General features: G+C 45.1%; 1 protein-coding gene across 3 annotated transcripts; it reads left to right on the forward strand.

The window, feature by feature from the left end:
- The first annotated feature begins 4,604 nt into the window (after window positions 1–4,604).
- Window positions 4,605–23,339, forward strand: POGLUT3 (protein O-glucosyltransferase 3). 3 transcript variants are annotated; one of them, XM_083499669.1, is made up of 10 exons: window positions 4,849–5,185; window positions 10,600–10,797; window positions 11,135–11,421; window positions 12,149–12,365; window positions 14,135–14,331; window positions 16,525–16,719; window positions 19,020–19,124; window positions 19,538–20,077; window positions 20,252–22,006; window positions 22,235–23,339. In XM_083499669.1, the coding sequence occupies exons 1-8, from the start codon at window positions 4,945–4,947 to the stop codon at window positions 19,661–19,663; spliced, it is 1,566 nt and encodes a 521-aa protein (XP_083355795.1). In that variant the 5' UTR covers window positions 4,849–4,944; the 3' UTR covers window positions 19,664–20,077; window positions 20,252–22,006; window positions 22,235–23,339. The 3 variants fall into 3 exon arrangements, with proteins under 3 accessions (XP_083355797.1, XP_083355795.1, XP_083355796.1); XM_083499670.1 differs by lacking the exon at window positions 16,525–16,719; XM_083499671.1 differs by lacking the exons at window positions 16,525–16,719; window positions 20,252–22,006; window positions 22,235–23,339 and having other exon boundaries at window positions 4,605–5,061; window positions 14,135–14,257; window positions 19,538–19,570.
- The last annotated feature ends 3,946 nt before the right edge of the window (window positions 23,340–27,285 follow it).

The following is a 27,285-nucleotide window of genomic DNA, read 5'->3' on the forward strand; positions in this document are numbered from 1 at the left end:
TCGCAAGATGAAAAACTCACTAGACGAAAGGGTTTTGCGGTTTTTGAGCTGCTTCGCAAGACGAATTTCCCTATGGGCTTGCTTCACAAGACGAAAACGTATTGCGTTTTTTGCAAGTTTGTTTCCTTTTTCTTAACACCCTTAATACAGTTGCGACTTGACTTCGAGGAGCAACTCATAGAACGTGGTGTGGTAGCCTTTTTTGAGGTTTTTGGTGATTTTTGAAGCTATTCCAAAACTTTTCCGACACCGTGCTTTGCAAGACGAACAATTCGCTAGACGAAAAAACTCGCGGAACGAATTAATTTCGACTTGCAAGGCACCACTGTATTTATCCCACCCCCCCTCATGTACATCATCCCTTTTCTCTTCTTAGCAAGGGATGGGGCGCCATTTTGTAGCTCGCTTCAGGTGCCATAGCATCTTGGGCCAGCCCTGGCTGTATGTATATTGCCTTGACCTCTCACATCTGCTGCCTCCACTGAAATGAGCAGTGCAGCACACAATACAGTGGTACCTCTGGTTATGTGGTACCTCAGGTTAAGAACTTAATTCGTTCCGGAGGTCCGTTCTTAACCTGAAGCACCACTTTAGCTAATGGGCCTCCTACTGCCCCTGCACCGCCGCTGCATGATTTCTGTTCTCATCCTGAAGCAAAGTTCTTAACCCGAGGTAATATTTCTGTGTTAGCAGAGTATGTAACCTGAAGCGTATGTAACCTGAAGCGTATGTAACCCGAGGTACCACTGTATACGCAAATTTTATGTGTGTTTTGAAGCACAAGAGAGATAGGTACAACCTTTAATAGACGACGTCTATCAGAGAGGGCTATTTTCTTGTCTTTTCAGGCCTCCCAACATCCCGTCTTGCTTGAATATAACTCAGTGGTGGCCAGTCATTTTGGCAGCTCAGCCTGAAGTTAAGTCCAGAGTATGAAGAGTATTATATGCCTCTTATATTCCTGTGCACCTTGATGTGGTTTTGCCTCTGGCATACAAACATAGGAGCAGTGCAATACCAAAAAGCCAGACAGGAGTGTGACTCTGGCAGTGGGGAACCTCCAGCTGGCATGTTAATTATATCCCTGTTTTGCCTCTGAAGCTGTTTCAACCAAGCCACGTCCACCTGCTCTTCACCTGGCGTCATATTATGACTAAAGGCTTGGAGCAGGTGAAGATGCAGCTCCCGGCCGAAAGCAGGATTTGCAGGCCCTGCTGGGCTGGCAGCACCTGCCAAAGAGCCCTGTTTGAGAAACTGTTCGCCTGATAGACAGGCGGGCTGCCCCGCTTTAGCTGCCAAAATGGCCCCATGATGGTTGGGAAATCCAAGGATCTGTCTCACAATCTAGAAATGGCTCCCAGCGAGATCAGTTCAGGGATGGGGAACCTGTGGCGCTCCCAGATTATTGGAGTCCCCACTCATCAGCACCAACAAGCACTGCCATTTGGTCTGGGATGATGGGAGTTGTAGTCACAGCGACAGCTGGAAGGCCACAGGTTCCCCGCTCCTGATTTAGTCCTGCAGACCCTTCTCTCTCTCTCTCTCTCTCTCTCTCTCTCACACACACACACACACACACACACACACACATTCTCTCTCTCGGACATGATCTTCCGGCTTGTGGACCCTGTAACGCAGATTGGCCACTCACATTTTATGCAGAAAAAACTTTGATTTAAAAATAAGCCATTAGTATTGACTACTACTCATTTTAAATAAAGGGAGTGTATTTCTTCTGAAATCACAGTTCATTTTGTCATATTCATATGTCTTTTGTATCCATTCTTAATGCCCTACAAATGTTCTTTTATTTTCAAAGGCACACACTGTTTTCACAACAGTGGTGGCAAATACGCATACAGAAATTCCTATGTGAATGGTTTCTTCTTCTTTAATCATAGTGGGATATGTTTCAAGTAACTCTAGGAAGTGGAGTAGGCCTAGTGCCTGAAGGAAACATGAACCATATAGCTAAGCAAGGATTGGCCACAGCTTGGGTGGGGGGATAACTCTGTCTTGCCCTGAATTTTATTAGAGAAAGGTAGGTTATTACTGTAAAATAATATTAAGGAGTAACTGAAAGTAAAGCAAAGCATAAAACAGCTGAAAGCAAACAGGCTGAGAAATGAATCCAGTCACATGAGAAGTCATTTTACACATTTTTTATCAAGTTAACACAGCAAAAGGAGAGTAGTTCCTAGGCTTTATGTATAAGATGTCTAAAATTCGATTTTGAAAAAATCAAGGTGAAAGTAGCCAGAGGGAATACCTCAGGCAGTTAGGGCATGAAGGGTCTGAGATTGATCCTAAAGGAGTTTGGCAGAGTCTGGGGGGTTAAAAAAACAAACTGCGGTTCACCCAATGGTACAATCTAACGTTGACTGGATTTACTGATCACCTGCTTGCAGGGATGTAACTAGCCATTTCCTGAGCCTCACGCAAATGTCCAAAATCCGCCCCCAGTGCAAAAGTGACTTACAGTTCTGGAACACTGCTTTTTAGTTCTGTCCCACAAACTTTTAAATACATCTCAAAAATCCTGTTTCAAGCCATACATAAATACTCCCCTGCAGTATAAATACTGAAAACTGCAGAGTAAGGCAAACTCCTCTCAACAGCCCGAACACAAATAACTCTTGCTTTTTCAGCAGTACCCTGACGACACTCAGCAAAGAGCTGCATCCTAGCTAACTCCGAATGCATTAATGGCATCTTCTGTTAAAAGGATTATAGGCAGCACAGCCTGAGACCTTAGAGGCAGTACTGTGCCGGGTGGACAAATATTATTGCCTGCTGCAAAACAGCTTCTTAAGTAAAAGGCTAGTTGGTTGGACACTCATGCATGTATGGAGCTCCTGAATAGTGACCCACAATCACTCTCGAGGAGAGGGAACGGGGAGCACACAGGAGCTTCCTTTGTTGAAGTATACGGTGGGTGTCATGTGTTGTATTTTGTTCCTTGCCAGCCTTTTAACTGGCAGTGCCTTCCAGGAGCAGCTTACCTGATGCACTGCAGACATGAGCAAGGGATAATTAGCTGCCTCGGAGTGCCCAAAGGCAGGATATGCGGAACACTTCACAATCAGATCTGAAGATCAAGCTGGTGCTCAAAACCTATTTGCATTTAAGCGGGAGCCTGCTGGCACATCAATGAGGAGGAAACTGCATGTAGACTGCTAAAGGAGGCTGGATGCTGAGGGGTGAACAGCTCTGTGGCCAGCATGCAAATGCAGTGAGCTGCTGCAAAGGGGCAGGGTTCTCCTTTTCCCCCTTATGCCACCCCCCAGAAAAAGGTGGAAGAGCCATACATAAGATAGCTCAGTGGTAGAGCAACTGCTTTGAATACCGAAGGTCCCAGGTTTAATCCTTGACATCCCTAGAGAAGGCAGTCTCTTGTGGTTAATAATAATAATAATAATAATAATAGACAAATAGCAACTTTTGTGGGCTTATTTACAAGGCTGGCTTAAAAGGAGCAAGATGGGCTGTTTTATTCTTCACGGCCAATACTGGTAATCTCAAAGTCCTGAAAATCTAAAGGGCCGAGGTGTTCAGCATCCTCACTAGTTAACAAAATAAAAAAATTTCTTCCAGTAGCACCTTAAAGACCAACTGAGTTAGTTCTAGGTATGAACTTTCGTGTGCATGCACACTTAATTTCAGAAATTATGGAAAGAGAAGTTGCTGAATTGCAACTCATTACCAAACTTAAAACCATGGAGAGACCTGGTCTGAACAGAGACATTGGATTCTTATCTCATTATACATGACTAAGCCATTTTTCACCTTCTCACCCCTTGCCTTTTCCTGTAAGACCTATTGCAGTCGTTAAGAGTCGTCAACAGGCTCATCTCAGCTTTCTGCCAATCACCCATTCCCACCACCCTTCTGAGTAATACCCCTCCCCACCTTCTCACTATATAGAAGGATCTGGCAACTTCTGTTTCAGTGTATCTGAAGAAGTGTGCATGCACACGAAAGCTCATACCAAGAACTAACTCAGTTGGTCTTTAAGGTGCTACTGGAAGAATTTTTTTTATTTTGACTATGGCAGACCAACACGGCTACCTATCTGTAACTAGTTAACAAAATGTAATTGAGCAGTGGTGCTGGCACTGAATGACAACTCCCATGCTCTTGGCTTTTAATATACTATATGTGTGCTTATGCTTATACATATACCTATGCTCTTGGCTTCAATACCAAGCCAGGGTTGTTTTCCCCTCATCCCACCTTCTGCTTTACTTATCGAATTTGAGAAAGAATTCTGGTAGACTCCACTCCAGACCTTGTTGACGACTGCGAGGCATTTCGGCGAGTTATATAAAAAAGCGGCTTTGCGATTTTTTTTAAGTGTAGCAGTTCAATCCAGATCATAGCTGTCAACGTCCCCCCCCCCCTTTTTAAAGGAAATTCCCTTTTTCCGAATAGGATTCCTCGCAAGAAAAGGGAAAAGTTGACAGCTATGATCCAGAGCTGCGCATGCTAATACAAACCCCTCTTCCTCTATTTGCTGTATTTTTCTCGGGAGAAATTCCGCACGCTTCGGATTGGCAAGTAGCACTCGCCCTGCGTAAATTGATCACATGATGGGGTGCACCCACGCAACTTGAATGGCAATGCCCATCAACTTTTTTTGGGAGGGGGGTTCGCCCCCTCCAACATTTTATCGGGGAGCCAAAGGGGACTCGGCCCTAAGAACAGAGACCCGCCTCCGCTCCCCCGGGACCAATTTGGATTTCTGCCTGGAGAGGAAAAAGGATGCTGCCGCCCCTTGTGATTGGCCGTCAAACGTCCCAATCAAATCAAGCCACTCAATATTTCTCCCCCCCCCCCCAAAAAAAAGAAGCAGCAAAGTTTGCAAAAACTTCGGAGGGGAACCAGGAGGGGCGTCGGAGTGGACCTTCCCCTCCCCACGCCACCCCCATCGCTTAGGCCCAGGCAATGCGGCCCAGGGGCGCGCGGGGCTGTTTGCAAACCGCGCTGCTGCTCGGGGCTGCCGTCTTGTGGGCTTCCCGGCAGAGCTTCTCGGAAGCGGCTGCTGCGGAGCCTCCGCCGGCGGTGAGCGCGGAAAGGAGCCTGGTTTGGGGGCCCGGCTTGCGGGCCGAGGCCACCCTCCCCGTCCGGTATTTCTGGCTGCAGGCGGTCGGCAGCGACGGGCGCAACTTCACGCGCTCCCCGCCAGGTATTGCGCCGCGCGGCCGTCGGAGCAGCTTCTCCTGATTCTCCTTCTCGGCCCGCCAAGGCGCCTCCGAGCGAGGTTTGGAGTCCCGCCTCGCACGGGAGACGCCCAGCGCCGCGGCGTCTGGCGTACAGGAGGGCTCTCTGCTCCCCGACGGGTACGGCTGCGCCCCGGAAGCCGCGCCTGGCTTTGCAGCCGACGTGTCAAGGGCAAGGGGCAGCAGGCCCTCGTGAGGCGGGAAAAGACGGCCGGGCGGGGCGGAAGGGTTGAGCATCTTCATGGAGAATTTGGGGTTATTAGGATCCCCGTGGAGAGCTGCTGCTGCCGGTCAGTGTGGGCAATAGCGAGCTAGGCGGACTAGTAGCCCGGTTTGGCGTCTGGCAGCTTCCTAGGCATTCTTAGCACAGGCTCACATTTAAAACAAACAACCGGAAGAACAAGAAGAACCTTTTCAGTGCTGTGCTAAATTTTATTTTTTTTAATCTAGAGCAGTGGCGTGGCGTGGGTTGTCAGCACCCGGGGCAAGGCAAGTAATTTGCGCCCCCTAACCCTAACCCCCAGATGTTGCGCCCGGTGCGGCCGGCCCCCCCTGCACCCCCCACGCTACGCCACTGATCTAGAGTGGGTGTGCGTTATTTCTTATTTTTGACATGACACCCGGGCCTCGCCACCATCTCTGCTTGCGGAAGGTAGGCCAAAGTTGCAGGATGGAGGATGCCTGCTCCTGGATCAAAGTCATCGCAGAGGTTTCTTAGGTGCAGTTTTGAGTCCAGCGTTAAGTCATGTTAAAAGCTGTGCAAGAGCTGGTCATAGGCGTAGAGGTAGCAGTGATCCCATTCCCAGATTTAGACTCTTTCATTAGGAAAGGTTTCCTCCCCTTATTTATTTATTATTACATTTACATTTATATTCTGTCTTTCCTACAAGATATTCCAAATATCCTCCCGCTTTTACTCTTGCCTCAGCCCTGTGAGGTACGCTCGTCTGAGAGATAATGACTGCCCCATGGTTATCATGGCTCAATACATATTTTAACATGGAACTTCCTAGTCCTAGCTTAATACTCTTAATTGCTACACTGGCTCTACATATGGTAATAATAATAATAATAATAATAATAATAATAATAATAATACTTTATTATTCATACCCCGTCCATCTGGCTAGGTTTCCCCAGCCAGTCTGGGCGGCTCCCAACAGAATATTAAAAACACGATAAAAACATCAAACATCAAAGACTTCCCTAAACAGGGCTGCCTTCAGATGTCTTCTAAAAGTCAGATAGTTGTTTATTTCCTTGACATCTGATGGGAGGGCGTTCCACAGGGCGGGCGCCACTACCGAGAAGCCGAACATTGCCACCTGCAAACTACTGGAAATCAAGTGTTAAAAAAAGAGATGGCCGCAGAGTCTGTCTCAAACAGGCTCATGTTGTTCCATGAGTTGGGAGTCCAATACTATTTGAAAGACCACAGATATTTGTTGTCCTTCCCCTCCTTTTCATCTTAAAATAAAGACTCCCTGACACCCAGCTTTGTATGTGAATGATGGATCTATTCCACAATCTAGTATGTTCCTTATCCCTGGTTCTGCCAGCAAGCTTTTCCTGCAAAGTCTGTTTTGGGATCATGGGCCTGGGCAAAGCTATTTTCAAAGTCACAGGGCAGGCGTCATAGTTGAAATTTAAAGGCAAGAAAGAAGGTGGTTGCGCAAGAGTGATATACTTTCACACCCTTTCAAATGGAAGTTCAAGGTGAAAATGACAAGCAAGCTAATAGCCTGCCTACCTCCTGAGGAGGTAGGATGCATCATCAAAGTGGCAAGAGCAAAACAGGCCCAACTCGCCTGCAACAGGGTTTGAGTATATTGCCAGGTCATCCATAAAATAAGCTGCAAGTGGATATGGTTATTTCTGGTGAGCTGTAAGAAGAGCGGTTCATTTTGTACACTACCTAAAAATGTGTACGTTAGGCAGGATCGCGCTTTCGGGCACTTGGCACTGGAACAACATGGTTGGCATGCTGTTCTGAAATGGCACACTCACCAGACTTTTGCACAGGTATAAAGTTGACTGAGTAGTTGATCAACTTTCATTCTGTCCACAGTGCCAGGATTCAGACTGCTTCGCCTGCAAGCGCTCTTAACTCCTCTTCCTATTTCTGTTTGTATTACTTGGCTTTGTTTACGTTGAGATGATAGCATAGCCTAAGGTAGGATCTTCTGTTTTCATCCTTTTTTAAATTGTCAGTTTACATTAAGGCTGATTCACTCGTGATGTGGGTACAGGTTGTGGCTGTATTTGCCAGCCTGTATCAAATTCTGTGACTTTCCTGTTCTTGCATGGGATCAAAGAATTGCACACGGCTGTGTTTTCGCAAGGAAGAGTAGCTAATGCTGAGAGACATGAAAACAAGGTTATTTATCCTTCGAAGACAGAGATCCTGTGGCTGGGACGGGACGATATGGGATGGGGGGGGGGACTCCGATCTCTTGCGGGGGTGCAATTAGTGCCAGCACCGTCCGTTAAGAGTTTGGGTGTAATCTTCGACACCTCGCTTTCCATGGAGGCGCAGATTGCAGCTATAACAAAGGCGGCATTTTTCCATCTCCGCCAAGCTAAGCAGTTGGCTCCTTACCTCTCTCGCCCTGACCTAGTCACTGTGATCCACGCAACGGTCACCTCCAGACTGGATTATTGTTACTCGCTCTACGTGGGGCTGCCCTTGAGACTGACCCAGAAACTCCAGCGGGTGCAGAATGCCGCGGCGAGACTCCTTACGGGGTCTTCGCTGCGAGATCACATTCATCCGGTGCTATACCAGCTGCACTGGCTCCCAGTGGAGTACAGGATCAGGTTTAAGGTGCTGGTTTTAACCTTCAAAGCCCTATACGGCCTAGGACCCTCGTACCTACGGGACCGCCTCTCCTGGTATGCCCCACAGAGAAACTTACGGTCTTCAAATAAAAACATCTTGAAGGTCCCAGGCCACAGAGAGGTTAGGCTGGCCTCAACTAGAGCCAGGGCTTTTTCGGCTGCGGCTTCAACCTGGTGTAACGCTCTGTCACAAGAGACAAGGGCCCTGCAGGACTTGACATCTTTCCGCAGGGCCTGCAAGACAGAGCTGTTCCACCTGGCCTTTGGTCAGGGCGCAGCCTGACTCCCTCCTCTGGCAATCTTTACAGAACTTTAGTATGGTTGCCATCAATTTTGATTTTAATTAATTTTTATAATGTTTTTAGAATGTTGCACTATTTTAGTGTTGTTAGCTGCCCTGAGCCCGGCTTCGGCTGGGGAGGGCGGGATATAAATAAAATTTATTATTATTATTATTATTATTATTATTATTATTATTATTATTATTAATTCTGCTATTGAAGTGGCATTATAACTGGAGAGTTTCCGAGTCACAAAATATGATAGAGGTGCCTAAAATTATGCCTGATGTTGAGAGAGTGAATAGCGATATGTATAAAAAGTTTTCCCTCTCGTAATACTAAAACTCGGGTGCTTCCCTTGAAGTTGAATGTTAGAAAATGCAGGAGAGACAAAAGAAAGTACTTCTTTACAAAGCACATAGTTAAGATATGTGCTCCTGCAAGAGGTAGTGATGGCCAACAACTTGGATGGCTTTTAGAATGGGATTAGATAAATTCAGCGGCGTAGCGTGGGTTATCAGCACCCGGGGCAAGGCAAGTAATTTGCGCCCCCAAACCCGGGGCAAGGCAAGTAATTTGTGCCCCCTAACCCCTAACCATGGTCATTAATACTGACGGCTCTACTCTGGTGACTACTGCCCTCCGTGGTGTTGTTTTTGCAATTAAAGGACCCCTGCCTCAAATAAAGCATCTTGGGGATTGGGGACTGGGATTTGCCAAGGGAGCTGGAAATTGCAGTTCAGTGGCGGGTCAGGGGGAGAGGGTCCCTTCCACGTCTGGGTGCCGCGGGCCCCTTTGCGCCAAGATGCGCATCTTTGGGCGTCGCAGCGCAGCCTTCTCAGTCTCCCTCCCCGGCCCGGCTAGTCCCGACGCGGCTTCTTTCTGGCGCGGGGAGGGGGCTTCTTTCTGGCGCGGGGAGGGGGCGGCTCTGGGGCCAGTGCGTCGGCCGGCCTCCGGCGCGGGTGAGGAGGGGCCCCGTCGGGGCGGGTGGGCGGTCTTGGCGCGCAGGCACTAGAGCGCCGCCGATGGTGCGTTTGGCGGGCTGCGCGCGTCCAGACAGCGACCCGAGCCTGGGCGGCGTGACGCTTGGTGCCGGAGCCTCCGCCCGCAGCGCCCCATCGGGAGACCCGGCCGGAAGGAGCCTCGAGCCGGCTGTCGGACGCGGTTGAAGCAGCCAGGGCGGCATGGCAGGCGCCGTGCACCCCCTGCACCCCCCACGCTACGCCACTGCTCTCTGCCCCACCGCCAGGCTTCGGAGCAGCCTTCCGAAGGCTGGCGACGGGAGGAGGTCTCTCCGCCTGGACAGTGGGGTTCCTGCTTCCTCAAGGAGGGCCGGCCAAACGCGCCCCCCCAAATGTTGCGCCCGGTGCGGCTGGCACCCCTGGCACCCCCCACGCTACGCCACTGGATAAATTCACCAGTTAAGTTCATCATTGGTTTCAAACCAAGCTTTGTTCTGCCCCTCCATTGTTGGAGAAGGTGCCTTTGGATACCAGTTGCTTGGAATCAAAACTGGGGAGAGTACAGATAGAATATAGTCAATGTGGCTATCAGCTGTTGATCTGATTCAGCAGGGCTTATACATGCATACCGTATTTTTCGCTCTGTAAGATGCACCAGACCACAAGACGCACCTAGTTTTTGGAGGAGGAAAACAAGAAAAAAAATATTCTGAATCTCAGAAGCCAGAACAGCAAGAGGGATCGCTGTGCAGTGAAAGCAGCAATCCCTCTTGCTGTTCTGGCTTCTGGGATAGCTGCGCAGCCTGCATTCGCTCCATAAGATGCACACACATTTCCCCTTTTTAGGAGGGAAAAAGTGAGTCTTGTAGAGCAAAAAATACGGTATACATACCCATCGTTTTATTTGTGTGCTGCGTTTCTATAGCCAAAACCATACTCAAGGCCACTTACAGCATGAAAAAATTACATAATTACAAATGTAACAAAAGTAGTCCTCAACCATAAATTTAAACATCAAAAAGTATACAAATCAAATCGAACGATTGCCACATAAATCACAATTAGGTCCAAAACAAGGATACAAAAAGTTAACAGCAACAACACCCCTCCCCAACAAAACCTCTTAAATAATGCCCTAGCCCAAGAGTCGCTCAGCAGCCTTGACTTTTGTAGCTGGAGTCAGTCAGGGCCCTGCCAGGTCAGGTGGGGGGGGGGGACACACCTCACAGCCAAGGTGTTGTTAACTTAAAGCAAGTAACGCAGAATGTCTAAAGTTATATCTGTTTTCTTCTTCTTTAGGAATTGCACAATTTAAAGTGAAAATCAAACCCATCTCCCCCAAAGAAGTCGTTCAGATCCATGTCCCTAAGTTTCTGGACAGGAACGATGGCTCCTTTCTCATGCGATATCGGTTGTATGGAAGTGTCAAGGAAGGCTTAAAGGTGGAGATTCTTTATGGTGGTGCACATGTCGCTGAATCTCCCTATATCCTGAAGGGTAACGTGGTTTAGTTTTTTCTCCTGAATTTCCAGAGCTCTGACCCACTGGGCATTGCTCAGTTGAGGTAGGGGAGAACACCTGTAAAACCGAACTGGCATGTATGTGTAGTCATCCAAAAACTTAACAGACCTTATGCAGGCAATTAACTGTCTCCAAAAGAAAAGAAGTTCTCTTGAAAATGGCTCCCTTTTTTGCATTTTCAGAGATCTGGATAAGAAAGATTGGTTTAAACCAGGGTTTCCCAAACTTGGGTCACTTGCAGAGGAACACCTTGCAGAGGGGCCATCTTGAATTCATGGAATATTTTATAAAGGTCATCCTCTGTCTTCTTCAGGTCCAGTTTATCATGAATATTGCGAATGCCCGGAAGAAGATGCTCAGATTTGGGAGAAAAGTCTTTCATGTCCTTCAGAGCACCCTCAGATTACCGAAGATTTTGCTGTGTTTCCTAGCATTGATCTTCAGCGGATGTTTGATGAGGTTCCACCAAGGTTTGCCCAAAAGATGGGAGCCATTGTTCATTATACTGTCATCGGCAATCGCATCTATCGCCGGTCCTTGGGGAAGTATACAGACTTCAAAATGTTCTCGGATGAAATGTTGTTGTCACTGGCGAGGAAGGTATATTTCCACAGATACTTGCTTAGTACACACTGTTAGTACACACTGGCCATGTTTGCACATCATGATAAAGCAAGGATGGCTAACCTGTGGCTCTCGCAGGTGTTCTTGAACTACAGCTCCCACCATTGCTGAGCCTTGGCTGGTTGCGGCTGATGGGAATTGTGGCTCAGCAAGTTCTGAAGACCACAGGTTAGCCACCCTGACACTAAACAATGTTCTTTTTAGCACATTTGCAAGCCTTTGCCTCATATACTCCCATTCTGCCTTCACCTCCTCCCACATAGCTGCATCGCTAACTAAAACAGAAAGTGGAAGCTAAAGCAACTAGTAGAACAACATGAACTACTACTACTACTACTACTGATTTATTACTTATATACCGCCCATCTGGCCAGGCCTCCCCAGCCACTCTTGGCGGCTTCCAACAGTATATTAAAAACACAGTAAAACATCAAACATTAAAAAATTCCATAAACAGGGGCTGCCTTCAGGTGTCTTCTAAAAGTCCAATAGTTGTTTATTTCCTTGACATCTGATGGGAGGGCGTTCCACAGAGTGGGCACCACCACCAAGAAGGCCCTCTGCCTGGTTCCCTGTAACCTCACTTCTCGCAGTGAGGGAACCGCCAGAAGGCCCTCAGAGCTGGACCTCAGTGTCCAGGCAGAACGATGCAGGTGGAGACGCTCCTTCAGGTATACTATAAAGGTGTTTTGGCTTGTTTTAGGTTCACCTTCCTGATGTGGAATTTTATCTCAATGTTGCGGATTGGCCTGTTGAGCATCGGAAAGCAAACGACACCCCTGGCCCCCTGCCTATCCTTTCCTGGTGTGGGTCTCTGGATTCAGCAGACCTGGTGCTTCCAACCTACGATGTCACCCATTCAACCCTAGAAACTCTGCGAGGCGTCACAAATGACCTCCTGTCTATTCAAGGAAACACAGGTAACATGGGAATCTGTGTGTGGGGTTTTTCCCAGACAGAGATAAGCATATAAGAAGTGTCTGCTGGACCTGGACATCTGTTCCAGCATCCTGTTCTCACATTGCCAATCAGATGCCAAACAGGCAACCCTGTTTAGGGACGTTTTTAATGTTTAATAGGTTGTTGTATTTTAATATTCTGTTGGAAGATTGAGTCTTTCTGTAAAAAGTCTTACAGACTAGTGATTTAAATCAGTTTGATTTAAATTAAATCCACCTTGCTGTATTCGGAGACATGGTGCCTCCCATAGCAGAGGAAGAATAGTATTTTGAACATTAATGGGTGTGATAATAATAATAATAATAATAATAAATTTTATTTATATCCCGCCCTCCCCAGCCGAAGCCGGGCTCAGGGCGGCTAACAACACTAAAATAGTGCAACATTATAAAACATCATAAGAATTAATTAAAATCACAATTGATGGCAACCATAAACTAAAGTATTGTAAAGATTGCCAAAGGAGGGAGTCAGGCTGTGCCCTAACCAAAGGCCTGGTGGAACAGCTCTGTCTTGCAGGCCCTGCGGAAAGATGTCAAGTCCTGCAGGGCCCTTGTCTCTTGTGACAGAGCGTTCCACCAGGTTGGAGCCGCAGCCGAAAAAGCCCTGGCTCTAGTTGAGGCCAGCCTAACCTCTCTGTGGCCTGGGACCTTCAAGATGTTTTTATTTGAGGACCGTAAGTTCCTCTGTGGGGCATACCAGGAGAGGCGGTCCCGTAGATACGAGGGTCCTAGGCCGTGTAGGGCTTTGAAGGTTAAAACCAGCACCTTAAACCTGATCCTGTACTCCACCGGGAGCCAGTGCAGCTGGTATAGCACCGGATGAATGTGATCCCGCAGCGAAGACCCCGTAAGGAGTCTTGCTGCGGCATTCTGCACCCGCTGGAGTTTCTGGGTCAGTCTCAAGGGCAGCCCCACGTAGAGCGAGTTACAATAATCCAGTCTGGAGGTGACCGTCGCGTGGATCACAGTGGCTAGGTCAGGGCGAGAGAGGTAAGGAGCCAACTGCTTAGCTTGGCGGAGATGAAAAAATGCCGCCTTTGTTATAGCTGCAATCTGCACCTCCATGGAGAGGGAGGTATCGAAGATTACACCCAAACTCTTAACGGACGGTGCTGGCACTAATTGCACCCCCGCAAGAGATGGGAGTTGCCCCCTCAATCCCATATCGTCCCGTCCCAGCCAGAGGACCTCTGTCTTCGAAGGATTTAACTTCAACCGGCTCCCACGTAACCATCCAGCCACAGCTTCCAAGCATCTGATCAGTGTGTCTGGGGCCGAGTCAGGATGGCCATCCATCAACAGATAGAGTTGGGTGTCATCAGCATACTGATGGCAGCCCAGCCCAAAACTCCGGACAAGCTGGGCGAGGGGGCGCATAAAGATGTTAAAAAGCATCGGGGAGAGAATCGCACCCTGAGGCACTCCACACACCAAGGAGTGGCGGGATGACAGTTCCCCCCCAAGCGCCACCCTCTGTCCCCGACCAGAGGGGGTGTCCTTAGCAAATCTGCCTGGTTGAAGAAAAATAATACTGCTTGCAAATTGTAATCTCTGGAGGACAAATATTAGGCCTCCCAAGTTGCTTAGGGCATTTTGGTGTGCTGGCTGGGGCTGATGGGATTTGTAGTCCAAAACATCTGGAAAGCACCAGGTTGGCAAAGGCTGCATTAGGACTTCCAAGATTTCTGTTCTCCCTCCTCCTTTATTCTATCACCCGTCAATTCCAGGACCTGCCTGGGACAACAAAACGGAACAAGGCTACTTCAGAGGTCGAGACAGCCGGGAAGAACGGCTTCAGCTGGTGCAGCTCTCCAAGGAAAACCCAGAACTGCTGGATGCTGGAATAACAGGTTACTTCTTCTTCCGAGAAAAGGAGGCGGAGTTGGGGAAGGCTCCGTTGATGGGGTTCTTTGACTTCTTTAAGGTACACCGCCTATCTTGCTAACACCGAGAGGAGACAGACAAATGTCCTTGTTTTTCGTTTCCCCTTGAAGCTCTGACTTGAGAGCCGGTTTCAGTGTTAAGGAACATCCTGTCTGGAAACTAGTGCCTCACTTAAACGTGCAATATTGCATACTTGTTTTTTTTTAATAATACTTTTTATTGATTTTAACATATAAATTATAATACATACCACAAAACGTTATCACTTATACAATCTTTTTGGACTTCCATCAGCACCTCTGATGATCCACCATTTCAATGACTTCTTATGCATTTCTTAACTTTATATTACCTTTAAATTTCTTAACTAATCATCCTCCCCCTTATCCATTTTTGCAATAATTCCAATAATACTCCTCACAAAACTTCTTGCAAACCTACAAACGTCATCTGATCTTCACAAATACTTTTCAAATAATCCGTAAATTTACTCCAGTCTTCTGTAAATCTCTGGTCCCGCCGATTTCAAATCCTTCCTGTTAGTTTGTCCAGTTCTGCATAGTCCATTAATTTCGTCCTCCATTCTTCTTTCGTCGGTAATTCTTCTTGCTTCCATTTTTGGGCCAATAATATTCTTGCTGCCGTTGTTGCATATAAAAAGAGCTTACATTCCTTTCTATTTATATCACTTCTGGTTTCTTTATAAATGTATATTTCAACATTTTTTTCATTTCATTATATATCATCTCTCAGAAGCTTTTTACCTTCCCTCCATAGTGCATACTTGTGTGTTTTACTGCGATCGTATACCCATTGCCTATCATTTCCTCCAGCTTCCATGCATCAAAATACATGCCTGTGTGATCATCACACCTGAGATTGCGTATGTGGGTTGTGATCTGTACCGCTGCAGAGGCAGGAATTTTGGAGACTTTGAAGCAGCCTCCGTTTCAAAATGGACAAAAAAAGATAAGGATGGCGATAAGTCATGTGGACGGCATATTGCCTCCGGTACCACAGAGTCAGTAGGTCTAGGAATACCAGTTGCTAGAGAGAGGTATTGCACTCATATCCTGCTTATGGGCTTTCCATAGACATCTAGTTGGTCACTTTAAAATGCAGGCTGCTGAATTAAGATGGTCGTTTGGTCTGCTCGCAGCGGCGCTTTTATGTTCCCTTTGAAACATGAGATGTTTCCTTTATACCACTTCAGGCTTATTTGTACACCCAACACAGTGTACAGTGGTACCTCAGGTTACATACAGTTTAGGTTACATACGCTTCAGGTTACAGACTCCGCTAACCCAGAAATAGTGCTTCAGGTTAAGAACTTTGCTTCAGGATGAGAACAGAATCGTGCTCCGGCGACGCGGCAGCAGCAGGAGGCCCCATTAGCTAAAGTGGTGCTTCAGGTTAAGAACAGTTTCTGGTTAAGTACGGACCTCCAGAACGAATTAAGTACTTAACCTGAGATACCACTGTAGTCTATTCTGGCCGGTAATAGCCCTCCAGGATCTTAAACAGAGGTCTTTCCCATTGCTTTCTACCTGACGCTTTTAACTGAAGATGGCAGGCACAGAACTGTTCACCTTCTGCATGAAAAGGATGTGCTTTTACTACCAAGCTGCAGTTTCTCTTTCTGCCCAGGGTCCGACCCACACAACCCCAAGCACTTCCTTGCATATACAGTGGTACTTCGGGTTAAGTACTTAATTCATTCCGGAGGTCCGTTCTTAACCTGAAACTGTTCTTAACCTGAAGCACCTGAAGCTAGTGGGGCCTCCCACTGCTGCCGCGCGATTTCTGTTCTCATCCTGAAGCAAAGTTCTTAACCCAAGGTACTGTTTCTGGGTTAGCAGAGTCTGTAAGCTGAAGCCTATGTAACCCAAGGTACCACTGTACTGGGCCTCCTTTGATGTCAAGTTCTGGTTGTCATTTTACTCATGTCGCAACAGCAGCTGATCCCGGAGACCCCCAGAGTTTTAGGTAGGGCTTATCCGATGAGTTGCTTCCTGTGGTTTGTAGGAGAGCTCAGAATACCCCCTTGTACATGGCTGGAGTTTCCTATCAGGTACTTCGGATTGCAGCCTCAGGCTGAAAGATGACCAGAAAACAGATAGGGTTTGTTGCTGTTACCCAAACTGTGAAACGATTTGACTTAGCCAAGGGTGCAGTGCTTGATCCCAATGCATGCTTGGTTCATGCTGGTTTCCTCCTCCTCCTCTCTCCTCAGTACAAATACCAAGTGAGTATAGATGGCACAGTTGCAGCCTACAGGTTTCCCTACCTCATGCTGGGGGACAGCCTTGTGATCAAGCAGGCTTCGCAGTACTACGAGCACTTCTATAAGGAGCTGGCGCCGTGGACCCACTACGTTCCCGTTAAAAGAAACTTGGAAGACTTGCTGGAAAGAATAAAATGGGCCAAGGTAATCATCCTCGCTGCAGAAGAAAAGCTGGGTATTATATATATTTTTCCAAAAAAATTATTGGTTTTTACAATATTAACGACAAACAAAAACACAAAACGAAGAAACATAACAAACATAAATCATAACCTTATTGAAAATAACGGTTATTAACTTTGTAAAGCGGCTTCCTCGTTTCCCCTTAGTTGAATTTCATTGCAAATCCTTATAACGGTTTTCCAAAACCCAAGTTTTATACACTTTAAATTGAACATTAACATCTTTAAATCTTCTCCTTATAATATTAAACACATTATTTTATCAGTTAACATAAATACAATCCTAAGCCCATTAAATATCTGGAAGCTATTTCCGATCAGTTTAGCTTAACAAATTTAGCTAAATAATCATTAAATTTCTTCCATTCTTCGTGGTATTCCTCCTCCTTCTGGTCGCGGACTCTTCCGGTTAGGTCGGTTAGCTCCAAAAAGTCCCTCATCTTCATCTGCCATTCTTCTACTGTTGGTAGTTCTTCGGTTTTCCACTTTTTATCTAACAAAATACGAGCCGCAGTTGTGGCATACAAAAATAGTTTAACATCTTTCTTGGGCATTTCCAAACCTGTTATTCCGAAAAGCTGGGTATTCTAAATTGCAGCACCATTTCCCAGCTGTAGTCTGTTTTAAGAAAACATGAGGATAGATAAGCATGTTCCTGCTATCCTTATAGGAATAATAATAATAATAATAATAATAATAATAATAATAATAATAATAATAATAATAATTTTTTATTTATACCCTGCCCTCCCTGGCCAGAGCTGGGCTCAGGACGGCTAACACCAGTAAAATTACAATAAAAACATAATGGGGGGGAAAGGGGAAAAAAACAATTTAAAATACTGGTTAAAATACAATTTAAAATGCAGCCTCATTTTAATAGTAGCCCATTTGCATCAGCACCCAAGCTCAGCATCTTTCAGCTTCTCCGGATGTGATAGGATGAGCGTCCAGCAGAGTTATGGTTTGGTTCTCATAGCTTTGAAAACCTCCCTATGATGGAGTCACAAAACCACAGCTGGCAAGTTGTAACTGCCAGCCCACAGTGGAGTGTGTTCACACTCCTTGTGGTTTAGGTAGGAACTGAGACTTATGGTAACAGATGAAGAGACAAGTGTAGTTGTTTAAAAAATACCAACCTTCCAAAAGTTCTAATCTGGAGAAGAAGGAGGAAAACACTTAAGAACTTTGAAACATAGCCCCAGAACTGCAAAGTACAAATTCGCAATTGTGTTCTTCTGTATCTTCAATCTAAGCCGCATTTCCTTGTATTAACAGGGATGGGTCTATTCTTCAGCTCCGTGGCACATAAATGCGTAATGATTATATGGGTGGAAGAAGACAATTACTGCTCTGTGTTCTGAGTAACCAAATCCGTGTGAGAGATGTCAAACCTGTCTGTACGCTTAGCTGTTGCTTGGGCAATAAGGGTAGCTTTCCTGAAATTAAGAAATCCCTCTCTCTAACTGTGCCAGGCTGCTACTGCTGCTTGGGGGAGGATAATGTCATTAAAGCTTTGGATAAAGTGTGGGTAAAAGTATGAAAAGACTGGAATTAACTTTGGAGGCTCTTTCTGTGTGTAGGCTTGTACAATACAGTAGCTGTCCATGGCTTAGCATTTCTGCAGCTGCTGAAAATCTGAGCGCCCCTTCTTGCTGAACACAATCACATAAGACTCCTTAGTTGCTCTATTATTCTTATGGGGTATTTATATCCTACCTTACTAACAGAAGTTCTCAAGGTAGCTTACAAAATAATACAATACAATACAATACAATACAATACAATACAATACAATATTGTTGTTGTTTAGTCGTGTCCGACTCTTCGTGACCCCATGGACCAGAGCACGCCAGGCACTCCTATCTTCCACTGCCTCCCGCAGTTTGGTCAGACTCATGTTTGTAGCTTCAAGAACACTATCCAACCATCTCGTCCTCTGTCGTCCCCTTCTCCTTGTGCCCTCCATCTTTCCCAACATCAGGGTCTTTCCCAACATCAGGGTCTTTTCCAGGGAGTCTTCTCTTCTCATGTGGTGGCCAAAGTATTGGAGCCTTAGCTTCACGATAATAATATAATATAATATAATATAATATAATATAATATAATATAATATAATATAATATAATATAATATAATATAATATAATATAATATAATAATATACAATTAAATAGACAGTAGCAGTACAGTAGTTCCTACAACAGCTTGAGTCTCCTGGCCAAGTACTAGTGCTTGAACACAGTTTATTCCTATTCCTTAGGAAAATGATGAAGAAGTCAGAAAAATTGCCAAGGAAGGACAGGCAGCTGCAAGAGAACTACTGCAGCCTCATCGGTTTTATTGCTACTATTTCAAAGTGTTCCAGGTTAGTCCGGATTTCGGTCTATGCTTATGCTCTTCCGAACCATGCAGTCCACTCTCTTTCTCATGAAACTTGATCGTGGGGGTCTTAAAATGGTTGGGTTTCACAGCAAACCAGGATCTGGAACCATGGTTTGCTCCTGCCTCACTAACCATAGTTTAAACCAGGGATCCTGCTGCGAGGTTGTTGAGGAGCCAGCCACACATGAATAATCGCACAATCATTTCTCTTGCTAAATAAATCAGAATGAAAGCTCATTAAGGAGTGGTGTTGTATAATGTCCCCACAAACGTCTAGGCTCAATAAACAGGGTAAACATGCTGGAAATGACCAGGGTTGTGAAAGGGAGAGATGTTTTTGTTTTGAATAGTCTGCTGTTGTTTCAGTTTCTTTCCAACCTGTTTTACGTATTTCAGAAATATGCTGAACGCCAAGCTGGTAGACCTGAAATACGGGATGGGATGGAATTTGTACCTCAGCCTGATGACAGGACTTCAGTCTGCAGCTGCCACAGGAAAAAGCCTTCAAAGGAAGAGTTATAAGTAACCCTGCCAAATGAGATCAAATATATAGCCTGTTGCAAGAATGAGGCAGGTCCTAAAATCACATTTAACACTGTGGAATCTGGAACTAGCTTGTACATGGAGACATATTTACAATTCAGTCCTACAGCGTCTGTTCAGAAGTAAGCACCATTCAGTTTGATGGGGCTTGCTTTTCGCTAAGTGTGTGTTGGAGTGTTGTCTTGGATACCTTCCTTTGCTCTGTTTCCTCTACAAGTTTCCATGTGTGCCTTTTAAAAATCTGAACAGAGAATATATAATGGTGAGGAAAGCTCTCAGACAAACTGTGTCCTTCACTTGCATGAAGTGTTTATGGGGCTAGTTTTCTAGATCACTTTCAAAGCACTCCACATAATTTGTCTCCTTGATCCTCGCAGCAGCCAGTTAAGGCAGGTCAGTACTAATGGCAATAGAGAACAGAAGAAATGCGTAAGCTCTAAGAGTTAAATATGGATGATTGTCAGAGAAGTTGAAGGAAGTCCAAAAGTATGGAATTTGTGAAAATTTGGATCAAAATTGTATATTTATGTTAAAAATTAACAAAAAGCATTAAAAAAAAAAAGGCAGGTCAGTGTTATTTACTGTGTAATACAACTAGGGCTTGAGGGCACCCGAGATTATCAGTGAGTTTACACCTAGAGTGTGATTATGAACAGGGTCTCCGCAGTTCACACACCCTCCCTTAGCGACTTTACCAGCTGTCTTGGCATAGATGCTTAATTTTTATTAACGATGGGGAGAAATTGCTCTGTTTCTTCATATTCCTTGTCTAAACCAGATCCTGCTGTTTAATGACTGAAACTCTTTTAAGAGCAGTTCTGCACATTGCATAGAATGAAGTGGTAGAACTATGGGCTGTTTTGTTAATTATTTGTTGGGTTTAGATCCCACCCTTCCTCCCAAAGGGAGCCTAGGGCACCATTACCAGGTGCATTGGTGTTTGTGGGGGGGGGGTACCACATTTCCCCATGTAAAAACAGAATGACTCCCTCCTTCTAATATCACTTCAGCTACAAATTCTGTAAGCAGCTACTAACCCTGAGTCTCAATTCCCATCTGAATCGGTGGCTTTGCGTGTAAAAAGGTCATAGGTTCAGTCCCAAATTATAGGATGCCACATAGCAGAGCTTGAACAAGACTTTAGGTTAAAGCTGTTAGCTGATTTTTAGCATAGTCCAGGGATAGATATCCTGTTCCCCTCCTGATGTTGTTGGGGACCAACTCCCATTATATCTGATCATCAGCCATGCTGGATGAAGGCTCGTGGGAGTTGGGAGTCCAACAACTGGAAGACTACGGGTTCCTCATCCCTGATACAGTCAGTGCTGAGCCTGAATAATTGATCTAATGATGTAAGGCAACTTGCTCTGAAGGAGCGTCTCCACCCCCATTGTTCAGCCCCAGACACTGAGATCTAGCTCCGAGGGCCTTCTGGTGGTTCCCTCACTGTGAGAAGTAAGGTTACAGGGACCCAGGCAGTGGGCCTTCTCAGTAGTTGTGCCCGCCATGTGGAATGCCTTCCTGTCAAATGTCAAGGAAAGAAACATCTATCTGACTTTTAAAAGACATCCGAAGGCAGCCCTGTACAGGGAAGTTTTAAATGGTTGATGTCTTATTGTGTTTTTAATATTTTTGGGGAGACGCCCAGAGTGGGTGAGCCAACCCAGTCAGAGGAGCGGCAAAGAAATAATAAATTTATTATTATTATTATTATTATTATTATTATTATTATTATTATTATTATTAATATTATTATTTGTAGGAAGTATACAGAGGGGATACTTATCTCCCCTGAATTTCTTACTATTCTAACCTCTGGCGTGTTTTCTAGGCCACTTAGACAAATGAAATGTAGGTGTGCCATAAATGGCCTTGCAGACAGGTGAACTCTTAATGTTGCTGAGCAAGTGTTGTACATGTATGAATCTGTCAATAGAGCTAGTGTTGTTATCATTAATGCAAGTCGCATCTTGTATTTCAGAATAGGCACCTACCTCAAAGTTGCCTCCCGGATCTTTAAATTAGGTCACTGTGTAAAAGCCCTGGAGTATCTTTTGAAGTTGCTGTGTAACAAGACTCCACCCCCCCACCCCCCATTAACAGGAAAGGAAAGCTTGCGTAAATGTGCCAATGGAGCTCTGTCGTGGAATTGAACCACATCACCAATGAAGTTAACTGTTCATAATTCCCTACCACCAGAAAGGCTTTGCTTGGGGTATCATTTAATCAAAATATCTGCTGAACCTAAAGAAGAAGAAGAAACTTAAGTTGATGGAAGGCAAATGTATCTCTTCTAGGTGCACAGAAAATGTGTATACAGTGGTACCTCAGGTTACATACGCTTCAGGTTACAGACTCCGCTAACCCAGAAATATTACCTCAGGTTAAGAACTTTGCTTCAGGATGAGAACAGAAATTGTGCAGCAGCGGCGTGGCAGCAGCAGGAGGCCCCATTAGCTAAAGTGGTGCCTCAGGTTAAGAACAGTTTCAGGTTAAGAACGGACCTCCGGAACGAATTAAGTACTTAACCCGAGGTACCACTGTAGTGAGAATCAGGCAAGCACAGACCTACCCCAGTCTTTCTAGAGCAAACCTTAATTCATATTTATCAATCCACCACAAAGCCCCGTTTGTCACACACGGAGCCAATGAACTGGTGTGAGATTAATCTTAGTCCTTGTTGGTATTGGCTACATATGGATATATTTTAATTTTACACCAGGGATGGGGTGAACCTGTGGCCCTCCAGATGTTTTTGGACTCTCCGCTCCCATCAGGCCCAGAATACATGGCCAATGGTCAGTGATATTGGGAGTTGTTCTCCAAAACTTCTGAAGAGCACCATCTTCAGGTTCATCATCTCCGATATACACCATGCCCAGATTTATAAACAAACTCCTTTTTGTAAGCAGTGGGTGACTCTGTTAAGGGCTGTTTTGGTGACACTTTCATCTGGATTCCGGATGCCCAAAGCCAAAAATTAAATTAGGGGAGCTGCTTTATTTAAAAGGTACCGATATCATACTCGGCAAATAATCCTGTGGATGCAGGTTTGAGGAGAAAATGAATCATAGCTGCAGTCCCGCCCAATATTATGTTCTGTGCAATCCTCTACACATCTATTCAGAAGCAAGTCCCATTGAGTTCAGTGGGACTGAATTCCGCACAAGTGCTGCAGCTGTTTAAAACTGCACATAAGATGAATGTAAGCCTCACTAAACTACTTGCAAAGGATTGGGCTGCATGTCCCATTGATTCCAATGAGAAAATGTAACACGTTTTACAATGCAATCCTATTCACATTCACCATGTTTTCTTGTTGCTGACCTAATACAGCATTAGCCAAATCTACAACATCAGCAATAGCATCCGTAAGTCAGGGTTGGTTGTTTTAAAGCAACATGGACTCATTTCAAGCAACAGCTTTTGTTTGTGGTATTATTACTAACCACAATTGTTTACATTCCTTACGTGTTTATAGCATTCAGTCCGTTTATGACTGATTCAAAGGTCCTTCAGATCTGTATAGCAAATCAAGATCTTCATCTAAAACTTCAGCTTTTTCTGGTTACTTGAGTTTATGTTTCTGGTTTCTCATTCTTGAAAATTTTGGATTCTCTGGAATAAATCATGTGGAAGAGAGTTTTTCAACCTACGCTGCAGTTTTGTTCCTTGTGTTTCGTAAAAGGGCACTACCACAATATAAAGCACAGGGCAGAAAGCAGGAGACCTGCCTACAAGCCTCGTCTTGAGCAGGCCTGCAAAGCTTGTGACTCACCAAGCCAAACAGAACACGCCAGACATGTATTGTGGATGTCTAGTTCCTTGACAACCCCATTTTTGTACTCTGTGATCTATGTAGTTAAGCTAGGGGGCGCCTGTAGGCACCGGTGTAACTACCAGTGCCTTTTATGGTGTCTGCAAGAGTCAGCAAATCTCTTCTCCAGAATCCACAATGACAGAGAGGCTGTTTGCAACTAATGAAACAGAGCAAACCCACCACCAATGCACTGTTATTGCATCAAGGTTATTTGCAATCTGTTCTTGCAGAGTACAGCCGCAATAAAACCTTTTGCAGGCGTAAAACCGTATTGAAAGCTGGATCATGCAGGTCTGCCCCAATGGCATCATGATCGCAAGTACTCATGAATTAACAATAAAAGGAATCTATGGAAGGGCCCAAATAGTCACATATAAGGAAAGGGAAGAGATTGAATGACAAGATCAACATTTATCTTAATGTTATTTGTGTATATGATTCATGCTTTCATATGAAATAAGCTAAGGTCAGTGTGAACACTTCCGCTACTTTTCATGGAAGCGGGTTTCTGAGTGACTCGGCAACAAAACACTTCAGTTTCCTTGAATGATTTGTTCTATCCAAGTAAGAACATACCCTAGACTGGGACTGCTTGAACTTCTGCTTGAATATTGAAACGGGCTTTGAACATTAACCTTTCCACCTATTTAGTGTGCTTCAGCCCTTGTGAACAAGACAAAGCAAGAGCTGAACTCTGATCTTCAGTACTGTTCTTTGGTTTGTCTGAGTGCTTTTCCCTCCCCAGCTGCTGAGAACAGTTTGACTAGTTTCATTTTATTTTCGGAACATGCAACCTCTGCCCTTGCCAAGACTGCTGGGATGCAAGACACTTTCGTTGCTAAGGGCTATACCTAAGATCACACAGAGCTTCAAATAGGTAGTTTGGCTCAAATCTCAGTAGCTACTTCATATGCAGGTGAAGAGCATATTTGTCGCTCTTGTCTGTGATTTATCTTTGGCTAGAGAAAGCTGTAGAGACCAACATGGGAGAGACATGTTTTATTGCAGCTTGGACAGATGGAGGTGTCTGGTTTCACTGTTACAGATACACCATGGCATTTCTTCTCTCTGCGCTCCTCCCAGCAGTCATTACTGCTCTGGTCACTGTTGCAGACACACAACCTGACTGTCTCCAGGCACTGCGGTCATCTGCAAGGGATTCCCATATGGCAGGGTTAATGTTGCCAGCCTTCATATCACATTTGCAGACATCTTTATAACACACTCAGTCTGCCAACAGGCCTGGTATCTGAAGCCAACTCTCTGTAGCACATCCTTGGGGATCGTGCCATGTTCAATTCTTTGTACATGACCAAGCCATTGTATAAATCTCTAAGACATTAAGTGTGAACATGCCAGGAAGGCTTGGAAGAGCACATCTTTGAGACCCTGTCCTGCCATGTGATGCTCCAAGTCTTCCTGACACAACACATTTGGAAGTCACTGAGAATTTGCTTCTGGCAGGTGTAAGTTGCCCATGACTCACTTCCATAAAGCAGAATGCTCAACACGCAAGCCTGGTAGATCTTCATCTTTGTATTGTTTGTTAGTGTCACATTCTCTCATATCCTTTTGGAGGGGTGTGCCATTGTCATAGCTACATTACCAAAACGCCTATCCAATCAAGTGTCGACTGGGAGGTTGCTATTTATGGTGGAGCCCATCTACCACCACAAGCATATGGTCACCAGTGCTGGTGCATTGAGTGCTGGTGACATCCTGTCCCAAGATTTATTTCAGACGATTTACTGGAATTCAACCACAGAATTAAGTATCCAGAAAACCTCTTTAAGTGAAGATATTACTCGTTCTTGCTGCTGTGAAGATGTCTCGGAAATTGGAGAGGTGGCGATGGCTAGTGAGGTGGAAGCTATATATAAATTAACAAAATACATAAATACGAGCAGCAGAAGCATATTAAATGGCAGTGGAGATGGTGAGGGTTTTATAATGTGCAGTATTGGTTAACTTATTTCGGATGCAACACAGCGTATTTACAACTCTGGTTATAAGGAGGAAGAAGTCCTTTAACCAGGACTGTTGTTTAGTTGTTTAGTCGTGTCCGACTCTTCGTGACCCCATGGACCAGAGCATGCCAGGCACTCCTGTCTTCCACTGCCTCCCGCAGTTAGGTCAGACTCATGTTTGTAGCTTCGAGAACACTGTCCAACCATCTCATCCTCTGTCGTCCCCTTCTCCTTGTGCCCTCAATCTTTCCCAGCATCGGGGTCTTTTCCAGGGAGTCTTCTCACGAGGTGGCCAAAGTATTGGAGCCTCAGCTTCAGGATATGTCCTTCCAGTGAGCACTCAGGGCTGATTTCCTTCAGAATGGAGAGGTTTGATCTTCTTGCAGTCCATGGAACTCTCAAGAGTCTCCTCCAGCACCATAATTCAAAAGCATCGATTCTTCGGCGATCAGCCTTCTTTATGGTCCAGCTCTCACTTCCATACATCACTACTGGGAAAATCATAGCTTTAACTATACAGACCTTTGTCAGCAAGGTGATGTCTCTGCTTTTTAAGATGCTGTCTAGGTTTGTCATTGCTTTTCTCCCAAGAAGCAGGCATCTTTTAATTTCGTGATTGCTGTCACCATCTGCAGTGATCATGGAACCCAAGAAAGTAAAATCTCTCACTGCCTCCATTTCTTCCCCTTTTATTTGCCAGGAGGTGATGGGACCAGTTAACCAGGACTGTCGTTCCCAAACTTGCCCACCTCCCATGCCTGTGCGCGCGCACACACAAACCACATGAAAACTTGTTGGATCACTTAATGCCATTTTCTACCTGTTGTAGCAATTGTAATGCACTGTGCTAGACACTGTTTCTGAATTGTATTTTTATTGTGTCTTTTACTTCTTACAACAAATTGAATTCCACAGAATTCAAAACATAGATGAATACAATAAAATAAAGTATAAGAAACAAAAGTAACATTTTTAAAAATCAATGTAAATATTTAGTGTGATGGATATGTCGTCTCCAAATCCACAGGCATGTTGCAAACCAGCTGAATGAAGCTCTGGGCTGCTGGTAGCCTGTTAACCAATTTGGGAATCTCTGAACTTAATTAACTAAGAACTAATGCCCCTTAATTCTTCCCTATTGGAACTAGCTAGGAGTAATTATAATTGACCTGGGATAGACATGCTAGATCTTGTGGTTTCGGAGGTGTGTTATTTATGGCGTGGCTTTATATTCCACCTTTTCCTGAGGGCTGAGGATAACTCTTCACAATATAATTTCATGGGTTATTATTTATTACTGTTATTATTTATTAAATGTATATACTGGCCTATACCCACAGGTCTTGGCGGGGGGGGGGGGGCAGTTCGCAAGATAAAATTGCAATATAAAAACATGAAATAAACAACCAAAATAAAACAAAAACAAAAGCAACACCCTCTGAAGTCCTTAAAGGATCAGTTAAAAAAAGAATGACTCCCCGGGAAAAGTGCTAATAATAATAATAAGAATAATAATATTTTTTGCAGTAGTTGCCTTTTAGAGCCTTTGCTCTGTTGCCATTCACAGGTGATTGCAAAAAAACCGACAACAACTTCACCTGCTACTAATTTCTGATAATAAAATAGCTCTTGTTAACATGGGCAGAAACAAGGTTGCTAATTTCTTTTTATGTATTTATCGCGCCCGTTTTCGAAGACGGATGGACCTTCCCAACGGCAATGAAGCTAGACCGGGCCGAAGCTGCGCTGCTCCGCCTGCCTTCCCCTCTTCCACCCGGGGCTCCTCTTCACGCCCCTCCCTGGCTCGCCTCAGG

Source organism: Podarcis liolepis, assembly GCF_965112155.1.
Source record: "Podarcis liolepis genome assembly, chromosome: 4".
Taxonomy (NCBI): domain Eukaryota; kingdom Metazoa; phylum Chordata; class Lepidosauria; order Squamata; family Lacertidae; genus Podarcis; species Podarcis liolepis.

What these genes read in the sequence shown, in the direction of transcription:
- POGLUT3 (XM_083499669.1), top strand. Translation starts at nt 4,945, where the DNA reads ATGCGGCCCAGGGGCGCGCGGGGCTGTTTGCAAACCGCGCTGCTGCTC. An exon ending in AAAGAATAAAATGGGCCAAG is followed by an intron (nt 16,720 to 19,019) that starts GTAATCATCCTC and finishes CCTATTCCTTAG; the next exon opens with GAAAATGATGAAGAAGTCAG. An exon ending in ACTATTTCAAAGTGTTCCAG is followed by an intron (nt 19,125 to 19,537) that starts GTTAGTCCGGAT and finishes TACGTATTTCAG; the next exon opens with AAATATGCTGAACGCCAAGC.